The sequence below is a fragment of the Nerophis lumbriciformis genome, linkage group LG37 (genome assembly GCF_033978685.3).
Source record: "Nerophis lumbriciformis linkage group LG37, RoL_Nlum_v2.1, whole genome shotgun sequence".
Classification (NCBI taxonomy): Eukaryota; Metazoa; Chordata; class Actinopteri; order Syngnathiformes; family Syngnathidae; genus Nerophis; species Nerophis lumbriciformis.
This window is the reverse complement of record NC_084584.2, coordinates 19,796,579-19,810,108: the sequence shown is the minus strand read 5'-3', so window position 1 is coordinate 19,810,108 and position 13,530 is coordinate 19,796,579. Positions and strand designations below refer to the sequence as shown.

The 13,530-nt window shown below is 41.4% G+C and overlaps 1 protein-coding gene across 5 annotated transcripts in view; it reads left to right on the top strand.

Moving 5' to 3' along the window:
- Positions 1-13,530, top strand: part of kmt2ba (lysine (K)-specific methyltransferase 2Ba) — a 69,680-nt gene that overhangs the window by 48,253 nt on the left and 7,897 nt on the right. For 3 of the 5 annotated variants that reach the window (XM_061930928.1, XM_061930926.1, XM_061930930.1), the window contains exons 22-31: positions 73-207; positions 2,259-2,417; positions 2,486-2,603; positions 2,802-2,880; positions 2,959-3,119; positions 3,201-3,359; positions 3,776-6,245; positions 9,795-9,908; positions 13,204-13,313; positions 13,389-13,514. In XM_061930928.1, the coding sequence (XP_061786912.1) occupies positions 73-207; positions 2,259-2,417; positions 2,486-2,603; positions 2,802-2,880; positions 2,959-3,119; positions 3,201-3,359; positions 3,776-6,245; positions 9,795-9,908; positions 13,204-13,313; positions 13,389-13,514 (3,631 nt within the window). The remainder of the gene's footprint in view (positions 1-72; positions 208-2,258; positions 2,418-2,485; positions 2,604-2,801; positions 2,881-2,958; positions 3,120-3,200; positions 3,360-3,775; positions 6,246-9,794; positions 9,909-13,203; positions 13,314-13,388; positions 13,515-13,530) is intronic. The other 2 variants (XM_061930929.1, XM_061930927.1) reach the window with 2 other exon arrangements.

The following is a 13,530-nucleotide window of genomic DNA, read 5'->3' as shown; positions in this document are numbered from 1 at the left end:
TTCAACCTTTTTTGACATGTTCCAAAAAGCATTTATTAATTTTAGTTTATAATCTCCCCCTATTTTCAATAGGAAGCAGGCCGGCTGTTATACTTGGGCCAGAATGAGTGGGCCCATATCAACTGCTGTCTTTGGTCCGCCGAAGTTTATGAGAACAACGGGGCTCTTTTCCGAGTACACACTGCTGTTTCCAGGGGGCGCCACTTGGTAAAGAGTCACTTAGAGATCCCTTATTGTGTTAAGTTTCACTCGGTTAGCGCATAGATTTTTAAAAACTTTTAGTGCGCATAAGCAGGCTTTAGGGACTGTCGGACACAGAGTGCATCTGGAAAGTATTAACAGCACTTTACTTTTTCCACATTTTGTCATGTTACAGCCTTATTCCAAAATGGAACAAATTCATGTTGTCCTCAAAATTCTGAACACAAAACCCCATAATGACAATGTGACAGTTGTATTTTTTTTTTTGAGAGAGAGAGATTTTTGCAAATGTATTAAAAATAAAAAACTTAAGAAATCACATTTACATAAGTATTCACAGCCTTTGCCATGAAACTCAATAGTGAGCTCAGGCGCATCCTGTTTTAGCTGATTAACCATGAGATGTTCCTACAGCTTAATTGGAGCCCAACTGTGGCAAAATCAGTTGATTCGACATACTTTGGAATAAGTTCCTGCACTTGAAAGTGTATGGCAGCGCACAAACCAAGCATTAAGTCAAATGAATTGTCTGTTGACCTCTGAGGCAGGATTGTATTGAGGCACAAATCTGGGGAACGGTACAGGAAAATATTTGCTGCCTAAAGATCCCAATGAGCACAGTGGCCTCCATCATCTGTAAACGGAAGAAGTTTGGAACCACCAGGACTCTTCCTAGAGCTGGCTGGCCGTCTAAACTGAGCGATCAAGGGAGAAGGGCCCGAGTCAGGGAGGTGACCAAGAACCTGATGGTCGCTCTGTCAGAGCTACAACGTTCCTCTGTGGAGAGAGGAGATTGTTACAAAAGGACAACAATCTCTGCACCGATCCACCAATCAAGCCTGTATGTAGAGTGGCCATAAGAAGTCATTCTTTAGTAAAAAAAGCACATGGTAGCCTTTTTGGAGTTTGCCAAAAATGCACCTGAAAGACCCTCAGACCGTCTGATGCAACAAAGATTGAAGATGGATAAATATGAACTTTATTGATCCCTTGGGAAGGTTCCCTCAGCGAAATTCAATTTCTAGCAGCAGCAGGTAGCACTAAAAATACAGGAAAAACAAGGATAAATAGAAATATAATAAAATAGAGTAACAAATAAGTTACATAAAGATACTATAGAATAAACATTTCTATATATACACATGTATTATGGCAGTATCAGTGTGTTGTATTTGTCCTTGTGTTTGTTAACAGACCTCTTTGGCGTGAATGCCAGGCAGCATGTTTAGAAGAAACCAGGCACCGCTTATCATCAGGGCAATACCATCGCGACAGTGAAGCATGGTGCCATCAGCATCACGCTGTGTGGATGTTTTTCAGCGGCAGGAACTGGGAGACCTGGGAGACTAGTCAGGCTAAAGGGAAAAATGGATGCGGTAATGTACAAACATCTTGGATAAAAACATGCTCCAGAACGCTCTTGAACTTAGACAAAGGGGAAGGTTAATCTTTTAGCAGCACGGACCTTAAGCTCACAGTGAAGATATCAAAGGAATGGCTTCAGGTTAATTGTTAATGTGCTTGAGTGGTCCAGCCAGAGCCCAGACTTGACGTTTCCCATTCAACCTGATGGAGCTTGAGAGGTGCTGCAAAGAGGAATGGGCAAAACTGCCCAAAGATAGGTGTGCCAAGCATTCAGCATTGTATTCAAAACGACTTGAAGCTGTAATTCCTGCCAAAGGTGTACCAATAAAGTACTGAGCAACGACTGAAAATACTTAAGTACATGCGATTTCTTTTTTTAAAATAATTTTTCATAAAATAGCAAAAAGCTTTAAAATCTTTTTCACATACATCGTCATTATGGGGTATTGTGTGTAGAATTTTGAGGACAAAAATGTATATACATTTATATTTTTGTGTATTATCTTTTGAATAAAGCTGTAACAAAATGTGGAAAAAGTCAAGCACTGTGAATACTTTCCGATGCTCTGTATTGCGTTAGAATGTCATTGAAATGTCTATTTTGTATAGTAGAGGACATTTTTTATGAGGAAAACCGTGGTTTTGTGCTTCTAAGCCTATTTATCATAACAATTTTTCCCCTTATTCTCTAGCGTTGTGATCGTTGCGGGCAGTCGGGAGCCACTGTGGGGTGCTGCCTCTCCACCTGCCAGAGTAATTTCCACTTTATGTGCGCTCGAGCCCAAGACTGTGTGTTCCAGGAGGACATGAAGATGTACTGCTTTAAGCATAAGGACCTTGTCAGCGTGGAGGTGGGTTATGTTGTGCCTATGAAGTTTTTTATTTTGGTTTTTGTTTATGCTTTGCAAAATTATTTCAGATGGTGTCTGGGCAAGGATTTGAAGTCCCCCGGCGGGTCTATGTGGACTTTGAAGGGATCACTCTCAAAAGAAAGTTCCTCACAGGACTTGAGCCTGAATCTATAAATATGACCATCGGTATGTATATCTTTTTTTATATATATATATATATATATACATATACACAGGGGACATTGTATTTACTAATTAAAATGACTTTTTGTTGTACCTCTGAGTACTTAAAAACAATAGTTTTGCATTACCTTTGCTTGTGCCAGTGTACCTAAAAAAAGTGTATCACACTGTAAATGTTAAAAAATAATTTGTTTTTTTCAGGGTCTCTGCAGATTCAGAAACTTGGTGTGTTGTCCGAACTCTCATCTAATGGGAGGACGTTATATCCTGTTGGATACCAGTAAGTGATTGCCCTTATTACACAAAACAAAACCTTTGTTTCCTCTCTATTTGTTATATGAAAAACCCCTCTTTGTAGATGTTCACGGTTATACTGGAGCACCGTGGATCCACGCAGACAATGCAAGTACACCTGTAAGGTAACAGAAGTAAGCACACCGCTCCCTGCTGAGGAGCAGGATCTGAAGTACGATCAGGAGGAGAATCACACCATAGTCCACAGTCCTAACCTATACAGGGGTGAGACTGAAACCTTTTTTTATTTCATAAATCAACAAATTGGTTGGTTAGATAAAATAAAAAGTTTTTTTTTTTTTTCAGATGTGGAGACCCCAGATTGTTTTAGCACCTCATCCAGTCCACTCACCTCCGCTACCCCGTCCCCTAATTCCAAACACAATGCACTCGGATCCAAACATGCAAGCTACACGCAGACCAGGAGACCAGCAGGGGGATCATCCCGACCCCTCCCTTCTCCAGGTAAAGAACACAAACAGATGAAACTCAAAAAAATTTAATATCCTGCAAAAGTTCATTCATGTCAGCTATTTGACTTCAAATGTGAAACCAATATGTGATACGAACTCATTACATGCAAAGTGAAATACTGTATGTCAAGCCTTTATTTCTTATGATTTTGATGATCATGGCTTACAGTTTTTAGAAATCCCAAATATTTAGGAGATTTTAAATTCTAGGTTTTCATAAGCTGTCACCATCAAAATTATATCAAAAGATGGGTCGAAATATATTTGCATGTTTTGACACTGTTTAATATTAGTAACTAATTGCTGGAATAAACAAACCTTTGTATGATATTCAATTTTTTTAAGTTTCACCTGTACCTTAATTTGTTTGAGAAACGTGCCAGACTCATTCTTAAGTCTCGATTTTAGGTTCAGGCTCTTCCAAATCGCATCAAATTCTCACCCTGCGGGACCTGGACAACAGCCCACGACGTAGAAGGCTGTCGTCAAGGAGCCGCTGTAGCGCCTCTCCGACTGAGAACGACCCCTCTGCCTTGCGCTCTGGCGGAGCCGTCCTCTCTCGATGCGCCCTGTTCAGCTCCCCTCCAAGATCCTCAAACTTCCCACCATCCTCTCCGCCCTTGTCGAGGCAAAACTCGCTCTCCCCAGTCTGGAGCTCCCCATCTCGATCCATTTCTGCAGCGTTCTCTCCTCTCCACGTGTCCCCCAAAGGGAGGCACGCCTTCAAGATAACCACTCCAGTGTCTGCTGAGGTTCCCCAAGACTTCTTAGCGTCATCCGAGGCAGAGGAAGCTGCCGTGGCTACAACAAACGGGATCTCACTTGCTCCTGACAAAACAGAGGAAGTGGCGCACCTGATGGCACAGGACCTGCCCTATACTGTGTTGGACACCGACACTGAGGTAGCGGTGGCCTCTGTTTTGAACACCCAACTAATGTTTGACGAGACTCTGCTCACTGATAACATAGTGTTGAACTGCGGTGCGCAGGGCGTGAGGCTGGATTCCGACGAGACGGCTGTGGAAATGCAAATAAAGAGCCAGAATGCGGACTCGGAAGATGACGACGACTCCAGCCAGCGTATTAAACTCACGCGCACCGTGGTGTGTGAGGCAGTTAGCAGCACACAAATGTCAACACTTCATTCGACACCGTCTATTCCCCAGCTAGACGGGGCGGACGACGGGTCGGAAAGCGACCGAAGCGAGGAGGCAGACGACGACAAAGTTCGACGTGGTGAAAGTTCTCCAATTCTCGCCAATCTCAGGACGCCTACTAAGCAGCTGACGGTTGCTCTCAAGAGGTTGGAGTCTGCTTACGAGGTGTCGACGTCGCAACAAGGTCAAAGCGAGGCGAGTGAGTTCCAGGAAGAGTCATCACTGCCTGTTTTTCTCGACGCTTTCGACCCGCACATGTCTCTTCAAACCGAGGAGGTTCTCATAGACAATGAGACATCTGCCAAAGATGTATTTGTCGAGTCAAACAACGTCTCCAATCCTGACAATGATGATGTGTCTTCCACAGACTCCACCGAGGGATTTAAAGATGATGCAAAGGACCTGGACTACACCCCAAAGCCTACAAGCCCAGCACAAATGAAAAAAATAATTGTAAAGAAAGTACGCCACACTCCCAGCCCCCAAAAGTCGTGTCTCTCACCTCAGCAGCACAAAATTAAAGTGATCTTGCCCTCTCGGTCAGCACAGGTTGTGAACAACACCTCCATGGGCATGACCCCTTCCCCCTGTCCAGTCACCGCCCCTATTGTGTTCAACGGGACAAGCACTCTAAATGTCTCACCTGGAGCCATGCGTGGCAAAACCATTTCCATTCGTTTGGACAACTCAAAGCCTGGAGTGCAGCAGCAAGCACAGCTGGTAGTTCCCAACCAGGCAGCGCATGCAACCCCTCCGTCGACTCCCCAGGTCCTGCTAGTCAACAGTCAGGGGCAGATTCTGCGCAAAGACTTAAAAACCAACACCTATCAGACGCTCAGTTCAACTTCCCCCACCTATAGTAAGATAAGTCAGATTGCTAAGATGCTCCATGGTCGTAACTCCGCGCAGCAAATAGCCCCTCGTGTGACCATCATGCCCTGCACTAGCGCACACGCTACCAACGTCCTCCCTGCTGGAAGCCACATGCCATTACCACCCAACAACAAAAAAGTAATTTACAGAGTGGTGCCCATGAAACGCATTACAACTCTGAGTCCACCCACCCATGCCACGGCCCCAGTCACTGTGCTCTGTGATTCCAACCCGAGTTCCGCCCCCTACCCCATCACATTGCGCCATGATCCTGACCCCAGTCCCGCCACTTCCCCCGTCACATTGCGCTTTGATCCTGACCCCAGTCCTGCCCCTTCCCCTGTCACATTGCACCTTGATCCTGAGCCCAGTCCTGCCCCTTCCCTCATCACATTGCGCCATGATCCTGAGCCCAGTCCTGCGGCGACCACCGTCACATTGCACCGTTATCCTGACCCTGGTCCCGCCCTGTCCTCTGTCACATTGCGCTGTGATCCAAACCCCAGTCCTGCCCTGGCTATGTCTGAGGACAGGACCACCAAAACAATGGCCTCCCATCATGACCCTCTAAAGACAATGCCCATCATCTTGAATGTTGCTAAACGCATGAGGACCAAGCGTCATACAATACGAGTTCAGGACCATGAACATTATTCTGCTGTCGCAGGCTCTGAGTGCCCAAGTGACTTGCGCGGGGTGCCCGCTGACAATCTGCAGACAACTCCTGGACTTATGCCACCTCAAGTGCGTGACAAGCGCATCATTCCATATCAAAAGAGGAAAAAATCCAAAGTGGACTTTTTAAGCGAGCCTGCCGATGAACTTGAAGATGAATGTCAGGATTCCAGGTATTTCACGTTTTTCATTTATGGTCACATTTACAGGTCCTATATTATACAGCCCTCCAGGGTTTTGCAGGCTTTTCAGATCGTGGTGGAAAAAGTTGCGATGTTGTGAGGCTTTTTTTCCTCAAAAACATTTAATCAACTTGCGATTTCTATAATTTGTCTTCAATGGTCTATTTTTTTTATCTTTTTTCATATATTAGGCACACCAAATTATAAGGCGCATTAAAGGAGTCATATTTTTTTTCTTTTTCTAAATTTAAAACACTTCCTTGTGGTCTACACAACATGTAATGGTGGTTATTTGGTCAAAATGTTGCATAGATTATGTTTTACAGATCATCTTCAAGCCGCTTTCTGACACTCTTCCGGATGCGCCATTTTGTGGGTGGTCTTATTTACGTGGCTCAACTTCGGCAGCGTCTTCTCCCCCTTCTCCCCGTCATCTTTGTTGTAGTGGTGTAGCGTGCAAGGACGGGAGTGGGAGAAGTGTCAAAAGATGAAGCTAACTGTTTCAATGACAATCTGACTTTACTTAAATCAATAACGGAGCAGCATCTCCTCGTCCGGAAACAACAACACCGGAAATTTGTCCCGTGATAAACCATCCGACCGGAACTCTAATAACTAAAGTTTCGTGGGTGAATTATGTAAACTCACTACACATGTTTTAGCGCTTTCATGGCGAGTTTACTGACAGATATAAGTAAGAACTTACACTACCTTATATTAGAAATGGCAACAGCGGAGGATGAATGTCACATAACAAGAAGACAGAGAAAAAGAATAAGCTTATCGACTGCAGCGTCGGCACCACACAATTTTTCAGGATCCTAAATACCAATCAGCAGGTACAAGAAAGTAAGAAAAGTTGCTTTTGCATAATATTGCGAAACAAAACGCCAGATAATATGTCTTACCTTATACACACGCCATAATAATACTTGTATGTTTAATGCGCCGACAATCCTTCAAGGGGTGCGGCTTCATAGCTTACCAAAGTCGTACTAAAACATTGATAGATTTTTGAGCTACGTGTGTAATGTTCTATATTTTCAATGGAACATACAAAATGTTGGTGTTGTTTACTTAAGACATATTGCCATCATAGTGTAGTCTACACTTATCTTGTATGTTTGACTATCTACTGGTCACACCTATCATTACACCATGTACCAAAAAAAATAGTTTTGAGGTGGGTAAGCTCAACCAAACTTATTCCTTACATAGGCGCACCGGGTTATAAGGCGCATTGTCGAGTTTTGAGGGAAAAAAAGGATTTTAAGTGCGCCTTATAGTCCGGAAAATATGGTAACTACTAGGGGTGTAACGGTTTTGTAGATACCGCGGTCCTACGGTTTCGAAGTCTTCACAATAATGCCGTGACACATGACGGTATCAAACAAAAACTTGGTGTGGAGTCTTTTCTGCCGCTTTAGCGTTGGCCAGGTCTGAAAATAAACTACATCTCCCAGAATCCTCTGCGCAGAGCAACAAGGTGGGGGCGTGGAACGGCGTAAGCAGGAAGTAAAGTTTGTTCTGGTAGATGAGAGGAAGTATTTGGGTTTTTTTTTTACATTTCCTGAGAAAAAAATCTAAATCTATCCATACCTCTTTGAGGTATGTTGCTTACAAACAGACAAAGAAGGATTGGCAAAAACATAACCTTTTTGGCAGAGGTAAGAAACTCTGCCTTCTGCAAAGCACACCACTTTCCTCTCGAGCGTTTCCGAGGCAACACAGGGCCAGCCGGTCACGTTGCACAGAAAGAAATCACCAACAAAAAAACGGTACACCACGGGAAATAGGAGTAAACTGAAATGCTACTAGATAAATCCTCAATAAATCAATCTATTTTCCATCGTTTCTCTCTCTCTCTCGATGTCGTGGGGGGGCTTGGGCCTCCAGCTACACTTTGGCAGAAGGCTGGATACACTTTGGAAAAGTCGTCACCTTAAACCATCACAGAACATATATATAAAGCCAGCGAGGCCAAACATCAGTTAGTGAGGTATTTAAATTATTCAAAGTTTAATTGTTGGTTATTTTTTCTGAGAAACAGCATTTTCCACACTGTTTCTCATAAAGTAAAGGTGAAAGACACTGAAGTGAATATTATTGTTTTACACTGGATGTTTACATTGTCACTTTAAAGACACTCAACTGTAAGTTGTTTTAGTATTTACTTGAAACAGCACAGTTGAGTCACTATATTATTGATCATGTTACATGCAGCACATCACCGTTTAACTACAGTATATACACTGTTGAGATAGCGGTGTACAAAGAAAGCATGAAATGAGGGACAATACTTTACAGATACTGTTATATGATTGTTCATGTTTGTCAGTACGGATTGGTGTCCTATCACATTGTGTTTTGCTCTACAAAATCAAAAATCATTCAGCTGCTGATGCAAAAGCTAGTTTACCTCTTGCCCTAGTGAGCTTACCTCTTGCTGTAGATAGTTTACGGCTAATGCTGTAGATAGCTGTCGCAAGACAATGTAATACTACGCTAGATAAACTGTCACTACAGCTTGGGTATACAGGTTCCGGAATGTAAAAGTATTGTTGCTGGTTTTTCTCCAAAAACATGCACCTGGGGATAGGTTGATTGGCAACACTAAATTGGCCCTAGTGTGTGAATGTGAGTGTGAATGTTGTCTGTCTATCTGTGTTGGCCCTGCGATGAGGGTGGCAACTTGTCCAGGGTGTACCCCACTTTCCGCCCGAATGCAGCTGGGATAGACCCCCATGACCCCGAGACGGACAAGCGGTAAAAAATGGATGGACATATATATATATATTGTATATACTGTATATTTAATGTATATATGTGTATATAGATGTATGAATATCGCAACATCGCAAGGGACTGATTAACTTAATTTTTATGAATGTATAACGTAATTTTTATGAATGTAAACATAAGTAATCAGAGACCTCACCATATTAGTATTTGTGTAGTATTGGAAATGTTCTATCTAATACATTTAGAAATGTAAAATGTGTTTTTCTAAGTCCTAATGAGGATATGCCGTTTAATGTTTCTGTAGCTTTAATGCTAATGAGCTGTTTGGCCATGCACAGTGTGAACTAAGTGCACAGTCATGCTGAAAAAAGTGCGACTGTGTTAATCAATTTATTACATATTCACTATAGCCCTACACTTGTCCCTATATAGCAGATGTCATGTCACATACAACAACATAAAACTAACACACATTAACAGTGCTAGCATAGCTATGTGAACCTATCTGCTAACATTAATTTACAAATAGAATTTTAACTTAATGCTAGTGTAGCTCCTTTTCTGGGGGAAAAAAACTTGCAGCGCCACTTCTGTAGTGAGTTGAGGAGTAGTTGACAGAACTCTAATTTTCAGATGTGTAGTAAGCCAGGTTGTTTTTATTTTATTTAAAAAGCTATCCTCTGAGCTGTACTATAATGGCAGCAAGTGGAAATGAGTTCTTGTATCTGCACCTCTTGTTGCTAACAGTGCTGGTGTGCTTGGTAGGTCAGGGGACAGTGTGGAACCAGTTAACGTAAGTGTTTTTCCTTGCAGTGGTGTGAAAAGACAAGCTCCGCCTCTGAAAAACCATCCCAACGAGGAAAGTTCAACCACACCTCTAATGTTGAGAATTACTCCTCCAACTTCTTCAAGGTCAGTTCTGCTCACTTGGAACTCCAAAAATTAGAAAAAAGTGCAAAAGTTCATTTATTCAACGTCAAATGTGAAAGGAGTTTGTGAAATAAATTAGGCCTGGGCTGATAAAACAATATCAATATACTGTATATGGCTAATAGGGTTGTCCCAATACCAATAATTTGGTACCGGTAACCAAAATGTATATCGATACTTTTCTAAATAAAGGGAACTACAAAAAATGTCATATTGGCTTTATTTTAATAGAAAATCTTACAATACATTAAATATATGTTTCATATTGCACTGAAAGAACAATTTTAGATGGTTAAAAATTAAAAGGTGAAACATTTATAATTTGACACTTCACATATAGTCTGCAATAATTAAGGATTAGGTTAGTATAGAATAAAAAAGCTTTGACATTATTTTAAATTATTCATGATTTATGGTTGCCACTCCTGGTTTGTGCTTTAAGGAAAATACAAATATTAGTAAATACTAAAAACAAAAATATGTATAAAAGTACACAGATAAGCCATGTAGTAGGTAACACAAATTGAAGGAATTTGTTACAAAATTCAGTCATTTAAATGGTAAATGGGTTATACTTGTATAGCGCTTTTCTACCTTCAAGGTACTCAAAGCACTTTGACACTATTTCCCCATTCACACACCCACACACACATTCACACACTGATGACGGGAGCTGCCATGCAAGGCCCTAATCACGACCCATCAGGAGCAAGGGTGAAGTGTCTTGCTCAAAGACACAACGGACGTGACGAGGTTGGTAGAAGGTGGGGATTGAACCAGGAACCCTCAGGTTGCTGGCACGGTCACCCTTCCAACAGCGCATTAATTGACTCTAATTGGGCGGTTTTAACTACGTTAATATTTGGCATCAAGCCAAGCAGCTGTGTGCGCATCTACGTATTTACATGTGCACAACAGAGGAGCTGGTTTACTTATGACCGTAGCGTACAATGTGTTTTTGCAAGAATGTGGTTATATATGGGTTGGGTGAGTGATGTCAGTGAGTGAGTAGAGAGAGAGAGAGCGGTAGAGTGTGCAACATGCACTGCGCAGTAGAGTGATGAAAGGGTTCGGTTGTGTTCTGCAAAACTAATAATAAAGCGATTGTTGCGATTCGGCGGCCTCATCATTCTGACCCAAAAGCAGAGCTTAGCAGACCATTGCGGGATAAAGTGAAGGGTGTTACCCCTGACGAAAACATCGGCTCTGGAGGGAACATCGGCCCTGTGCTCCTAGACTACGGTCTGCATCGGAGCCGAACAGCAGGAAAGGTGTAACAACTAATTATTACCTGTCAGTCTTTATAAGTCCTTGTGCAGATCCAAATGCTTATTTAAATGTTTGAAGCAAAGGTGGCAACACTAATTGCCACGTTTGGCGAGGCGTGTTTTAAAGCCACAGTTGCAGCGCGGCGTGACCTTTATCATTAGTTTTGAAGCCTAAATACCTCCATATTGCTTTATTAACCAGAAGAATTGTCGTTTTTTGCCATTCTTCCTCTCTTCAATGTTATTGCTTGTATGCGCTTTGTGTGTGCGTTTTGACACACAACATCATGCGCCTCAACTCTCTAGTCACCGCCGCAGTCATGCAGATGATGAAATGGTACCGGTATTTTTTAAAAAGCAGTATAGTAACGTTTTCAATTAATTAGTACCGCAGTACTTTTATTAGTACCGGTATACCGTACAACCCTAATGGCTATAGACACGTAATAGAAAATGTGATTTGATAAAACGTTCAAAATATATATTTTTGGTTTATGTATGTATTCATTTATTTATTTATTTTATTTTGGTCGAAAGAATCCGGAAGTTTCAAAGCAAGGTTTTTTGCATGAACAAAGGTACTCGGCTCTGGTAACCGGGCAAAGCAGAAAGCGAGCACTAAACAATGGGAAGGAGATGCTAACAGCCAATCGGGTAACCGTATCAACTATCAGTTTCGTTGCGTCGTCTTGCTGTTGATCCTTTGCATGGAGTGAGAAGAGGAATTTAAAAAGGAAGGCTGCAGAGAGCGGATAAATTGTCAATAAAACAGGAAAAGTTACCTTGACAGTATGGTAGTTTTTTGGATTTAAAAAAACCAAAACAGCGCTCATCTCTCTTCTTTTCAACCCTCGTCCATTCCCTATTTGTATTTGTTTATTTGAAGGACAATGTGGAGTTACATGACAGCACTGTGTTTATATGTATTAGTACACGTGTTTTACTGTGTACGTTGTTTTAGTGTTAATAACACGATTGTGTTATATAGGGCACATCATATTGCTCCTATACATTTCACATACAAATGTTAACATTTAATATATTTTTCACCTCGCCGTTTTTTTCGATAGGTACTAAAAAATATAGATAATTATCAATATCGACCGATATACAGTAAAACACTTAAACTGCGATACAGTTTTCAGTCATATCGCCCAGCCCTAATATAAACTCATTACCGTATTTTTCGGAGTTTAGTCGCTCCGGAGTATAAGTCGCACCGGCCGAAAATGCATAATAAAGAAGGAAAAAAACATATGTAAGTCGCACTGGAGTATAAGTCGCATTTTTGGGGGAAATTTATTTGATAAAACCCAACACCAAGAATAGACATTTGAAAGGCAATTTAAAATAAATAAAGAATAGTGAACAATTGGCTGAATAAGTGTACGTTATATGACGCATAAATAACCAACTGAGAACGTGCCTGGTATGTTCACGTAAGATATTATGGTAAGAGTCATTCAAATAACTATAACATATAGAACATGCTATACGTTTACCAAACAATCTGTCACTCCTAATCACTAAATCCGATGAAATCTTATACGTCTAGTCTCTTACGTGATTGAGCTAAATATTATTTGATATTTTGTGTTAATGTGTTAAGAATTTCACACATAAGTCCCTCCTGAGTATAAGTCGCACCCTCGGCCAAACTATGAAAAAAACTGCGACTTATAGTCCGTAAAATACGGTACATACAAAGTGAAATACGCCAAGCCTTTTTTGTTATAATTTTGATGATCCTGGCTTAGTTTTTTTTACCCATAGTTTTCTGAGATTTTCGATTAGAGCTTTTCATAAACGATAAGCCATAAACAATATTGTATCAAAAGAAGACTTGAAATATCTTGAGTTGCATGTTATCAGCCTATGACATGTGTTAGTTCATCCTGTAAATCTAATTGCTGGTATAAACCTTTGAATGATAATCTATTTTTTACGTTTCAACAGTATATTATTTCTCTTTCTGTGTACAAATACATGTGATTGTTCCTTTTCCTCAGGCATGCTAAGTTAGAGATTCGACCTGCTCCTTCACCAGCTACTCAAGGTAGGGTGCACACGTGGGTCAGTGCTCGCCATGGTAACCTCTCTGATTGGGAGCCTGTTGCAGGTTTGTTCTCGCTATGAATGCTGTTTTTTGCACTGCAGTAATAAAATGTAAATTTTATTGTATATACTTTGTTAGGCGGTAGTTCAGAGGATGAGGTCCCTTTGCCCAAACACAGAAAGAGAACCTACACAAACCAGCCTCACCTGCGTTTTGAAATCACCAGTGATGATGGCTTCTGTGTTAAAGCCAACAGTATGGAGGGTGAGAACTGCTCTGG